General features: G+C 32.6%; 1 protein-coding gene across 1 annotated transcript; it reads left to right on the forward strand.

Moving 5' to 3' along the window:
* The first annotated feature begins 1,106 nt into the window (after positions 1–1,106).
* LOC114175434 (mucin-7-like) lies at positions 1,107–1,856 on the forward strand. Its single transcript, XM_028060192.1, has one exon. The coding sequence runs from the start codon at positions 1,107–1,109 to the stop codon at positions 1,854–1,856; it is 750 nt and encodes a 249-aa protein (XP_027915993.1).
* The last annotated feature ends 3,644 nt before the right edge of the window (positions 1,857–5,500 follow it).

Raw genomic sequence — 5,500 nt, forward strand, 5'->3', positions numbered from 1 at the left:
GAAAGATGAATGACTAAATTGGTCAAAAGTTTTGATGAGGGACTAATTCCAAATTTCGCTGAAACTTGAGGGACAAAAAACATATTTAACCCCAACAAAAAAACACCCTCTGAACACAGAACACAGAAAAGTTCTTCGATATTTATTGTAACATCCCGACCGGATATTACGAATTTAAATAATAAAATAAAGAAGTAAATAATAAAACTTCATTTATTATAACTGATATTCCCAAAACGCGAGAATATTAAAATAAACTCTTATTACTTTCTTAATAAACCAAAATTCATAAGTATAAATAAGATTGTAATTATCCAAAAGTCCAGAATATTTATAATTACAATTTATTTGAAAGCATAAAAAAACTTTATAAAAGTTCTCATAAAATCTTCTCCCAAAACTAGCTTCGCTCCGTCTCTAGGCCTCACCAGATCCACCTGCAATAACATTTGCTCCCGTGTACCGCATACACGATCGTCGCCAAACACAAGCAGATAGGGTGAGTTAACATATTACACATACATATAAATATTGCATAGTTATATATATCACACAATCACACCAATACTGCTGCAGTAAAATCGCCTGGCGGGGAACACGTACCGCCAAGCGCTGCCCGCTTCCAAACCGCGTGGAAGTTATGATGAGTCGAACCTTGACTCACATTCAATAATTAAATTTTGGGAATTTAGTATTATTTTTGCGCTTAAAAATCGTATTTAGTTGCATGCTAAATTTATTATTAGATATTCTTAAGTTTAATAATGCAACTGTAATTTAATTTAGGTCCTCAAGGATGTAAATAATGAATATTTTAATTCATAAATTAAGTCCCAAAATAGGAATTTTGGAGAGAAATAGTTTAGGTACTAAATGCACCCCCAATTCTCATGTTTACACCCCTTTTTCCAATTGGAATATCTATTTTAAAATAAAACATTTCTGGAGCTAGTTGTACCCCTGTTTTCAGGTTTACACCCCTTTTGTAATAGTAATTCATTTCTGTTCTGCACCCCTCCTTTTTACTAAGCTGCACCCTAATGTCACTTAAACTCTAGTCCACCAGATTTCGCCACCTGACAATCCTCCACTTACTAAATTAACCAATGACAGTTTGCCACATCATCAAGCCTCCACTAACTCATATCACCAATCATTGTTTGCCACATCATCATCTCCTTTCTAACACAAACCATAACCCTTATCTCTCTTTCTCTCTCTTCCGCACCAACCCACTCCGCAGCCGCCACATTCCGCAGTCGCCACGACCATGTCCGACCACCACTGCCCACGCCGGAAAGCCACTGCCCGTCGCGCCCTCGTCAGAAACCTCGCCACCGTTGCTACACCAATGGTCCGCAACAGCAGCGTCTTCTTCGCACGTCTCGCAGCCACCACCACCCTCCTCCGCGCCTGCAACTCACGTGAACAGCCCGCACACCACACGCAGCCACCTCCCGCAGCCCTGCTCGACGCCGCTGCCACCCGAAGCCACCACCTCTGCACCAACACTCGTCGGAAAATCCACCATTGCAGCACCACTCACGGCCTACAACAACCACCGCGCCTCGCTGCAGTTCGCCTCTTCCCCTCGCGCCACCACCGTCGCGATCTCGTCGTCAACAACAGCCCCGTCGTCGCTCGCACATCGAACCACCACTGCCACACCAAGACAGCCCGCGCTCTACAACACCTTTGCGACGTCGCTGCAACTCGTCGGAGTTCGCGAGCGTCATCTTCTCCGTGCATCCCGCTGCCTGAACCACCATTATCGAACTAGCCTCACCACCATTCACTATGTCGACCACGCTCACTCCCGCGCCATCGTCGACATACATCGCAACAAGAATAAATGAGACGCCGAACGGGTCCTCTATCGGAGAACTAGTGGCCCCAAAGAGAATCTGCGAAACGCCCCTTGCGGCAACCCTCACGGGAGCCAAACCCTAATTGCGGGAAGAGAACTCTGGCTTGAGAGGGAGAGTGCTCTGACACGTGGTAGTCTCTCACTGGTCAGTCAACGAGTCAACACTGGTCAACTCTGGCAAAGATTTGTATTTCTGGCAGGTGGTTCCTCTATAGGAACCCTAAATTTCCTACAAGAGGAAGAATCGTCTGGCGGCAGTTCATCGTCGACCAGACAATTTCTAGAAATTTCCCAGAACAATAAATTAAAAGGGAAATAAAATATCAAGCATGATATCACCAAATTCATACCTCATCATACCATTCTTGGCATGCCAATCAGACTTAAGTTAATCAACACATGAAATTACCCTATTTAGCATATCATTCCAATTTAAATTAAAGGTAATGCATAAGGTTACTCTTTTTAGCATGTGAATCAATTAAAATAAGATTAGCTCGTAAAAGCTCCCCTGACCTGGTCTCATTTGCTTAGAACTTTGAAAATTCTCCCTTGATCACCAATGACCCTCTTTGGTTCTTCTCAACACTCTCAATCCTCATGTGAATCAATTAAAATAAGATTAGCGCGTAAAAGCTCCCCTAACCTGGTCTCCTTTGCTTAGAACTTTGAAAATTCTCCCTTGATCACCAATGGCCCTCTTTGGTTCTTCTCAACACTCTCAATCCTCACAAACACTAAATTTTCGTTCTCCCTTCTGCAACCACAATAACAGCCCACCAAAACCCTCTTTCTTACCTCTAATTCGCCTTTTAAAAGTGCTCTTAATGTGGTTTAATGGTCTAAAACGAAAATCCTATTAAATTATGGTTAATGTCCTTTAATTGGTTGTCTATGATGGTTTTCCAACCCTCTTTGGCTGCTAGGGTTTTCCTCTACCCTTTCATATTCAATTCAAAACTAAGTTTGGCAAAATTAAAGTTTAATTTGGGTTCTCGAAGACTTAACTCTACCCTTTCATATTCAATTCAAAACTAAGTTTGGCAAAATTAAAGTTTAATTTGGGTTCTCCAAGACTTAAACCCACAACCATGCCAATACCAATGTTAAACCATCAAGTCAATTCATGTTTCTTGCTTACTAATATAATTCACATATTATATTATTTCACAACATAATTATACATATTATTAAAACAATAATAATTAATTACATAAAAAACATACATAAGACTTGAACCCAAGTCCTCTCACACAATTAAAGTACTCTCAACCACTTAAACTAATACTTTTCCATGTCATACAAACCAGGATTAAATACCATAAATGTTCTTCCTACCTGCATTTATTAATTAATTATTTAATTTTCACGGGTCTTACATTTATCACGTAAAGTTGCTTACAAATATCATTCTATCATTACCCATAAACATTGAACAAAGAAAATACACACAAATACCTGGAGTAACGTTAAAAAAAGAAAGGAAGAATGAATTGCAAAAAAAAAAAAAACAAAACATCTTCCGTATTTATCACGTAAACTTCTTTCCAAATATCATTCTATCATTAAAACATAAACACTGCAACACAGAAAAAATACAGAAATACCTGGAGTAAGGAAAAAAGACGGAAGGAAGAAAGAACTGGAAAACAACAAACAAAAAATAATTACACAACTTCTTCCATATTTATCTGTGAAACTTCCTTCTAGAGCAAACTTCTGCATTTAAACCAAGCCTTTGCGTCGAGTGGAAATGAAAGGTGGTCAAATCAGTTTCAGATGCATTTAAAACTTTGCAAAATTACGAAATAACCAAACCCAAATACACTACGGAACATAAAACAGGGATAAAAAAGTCATTACGTCTTTAGATGCTTCAACCATTCCTAAAGGGCACCAAAATGACGAAAAAACCTATTTATTGGACACGTGTCAGCTAATCAGATAGGGGTTTTAGGGTAATATTCCTAGTAGTTTGTTTTCTTAGTTTTTAAGTAGATTTATAACAATAAAATTTTAATATCAATATTATTATTAAAATTTGTGAGAGAAGTTAATCAACATTCAAGTTTAATATCAATATTATTAATCCATTTAAAAAAAAAACAAATATTAGACGATGAAAAAAAATGTAAATAATAATTAGTAAACAATTTAAAACTATAAATGATACACAATGCAAAAATAATATAAAGAGTATATTTGTCTAGCAATAAAGTTGTCATGTTTTAGCACAAATATTATACTATTTATTTATTATTTTATATCATATATTTAATTTTTATTATTTGTAATTGTAATTATTAACGTATTTTTATTATATTTTTAAAAATTTTCATCTTCAAAATTTGTTCATATTTTAAATATGAACTTCTCTCATACATTAAAAATATATAAGATATATACAAGTTTTTTAGAGGCGTTAAATTATCCATTAAAATGTCTTTACCTTTTTATAAATTATTTTTGGAATTTTGAATTTTAAATTCAAAGATATTTTTATAGTTTTTGAAATTTCAAATTCAAAATTAAAACTTTATTACTAATATATTTCAAACACATATTTCAAATTTCACTCTATGAATTTACCAAGCAATGCTTTCAAATTTTTTATTATTTATTATATAAATTTAAGTTAATTAAAATATAATAAAAAATGATATTGATATTTTATTTTGTAAAATTGAATAATAATATTTTATTACTTTTTGTATAAAAATATGTTTAAATTATATATTTATATTTTTTAATAAAATGTACTTTTCACACAGACAAAATGTTTTTCATTTATTCTTTATATTGTTGACATCTATATTAAAAAACATAAGTGTTAATTTATGAAAGTTTATTTAATAAGCTACGTTGAAATTTAAGAAAAATTTTGAAATCTTTATAAAACTTTCTTAAGTACGTAGATTTTTAAAATATTTTTCATCTAAAATTATAATACAATAAATTCAAATATAAAATTTCACTAAGACAAAAAAATCGTTGATTTTTTCATAATTAATGCAAACTAATGATGAAGATGTGTTGGAAGAGACAAAAATTTCTTCATCTTTAAGAAGTTGAAAAAATATACTTCAAGTAGTGTAGGAAGAAATCGAGAAGTTATTTTTATTCTTCTCAACATCTTTTAATTTTGCAAGATGAAAAATAGGTTTTGAAAAGTATAAAAAAGTTTTTTCAATGAAGTTGGAAAATAAAAACAAAGTCTTAATTTTTAATTTGATAAATATATATATATAAAAGGTAAGTAATTTTATTTGTGTTTATTATTATTATTATTAATTAATAAAAAACTATTAACCAATAAGATTAAAAGAAAGTGTAATATGTAATGAGTGTTTTTAAAATAAGTTAATAAAACACCTATTATTTTTTTCTGTAGAATAGAAAAGGAGAAAATATTTATATTTATATAAAAGTACTTGTTAATTATAAATCTTTCTTCTACTCTTAAATTTTCAAAATGTCTGTTATCATTAATGAGACAAATCCATGGAGTGAAGAACTTCATTTTAATTTTGTTTGTTCGAAAATTTAGAAATTTTGATTTTACCTTTATAATTTGCATTTAATATAAAAATAAAATGTAATTTATGATTTGTATTTACTTTACTATTATAATTC

The sequence above is a fragment of the Vigna unguiculata genome, chromosome 3, assembly GCF_004118075.2.
Source record: "Vigna unguiculata cultivar IT97K-499-35 chromosome 3, ASM411807v1, whole genome shotgun sequence".
NCBI classification, from domain to species: domain Eukaryota; kingdom Viridiplantae; phylum Streptophyta; class Magnoliopsida; order Fabales; family Fabaceae; genus Vigna; species Vigna unguiculata.

Excerpts from the sequence above, each read along its gene's own strand:
- LOC114175434 (XM_028060192.1), top strand. The coding sequence starts at position 1,107 with ATGACAGTTTGCCACATCATCAAGCCTCCACTAACTCATATCACCAAT.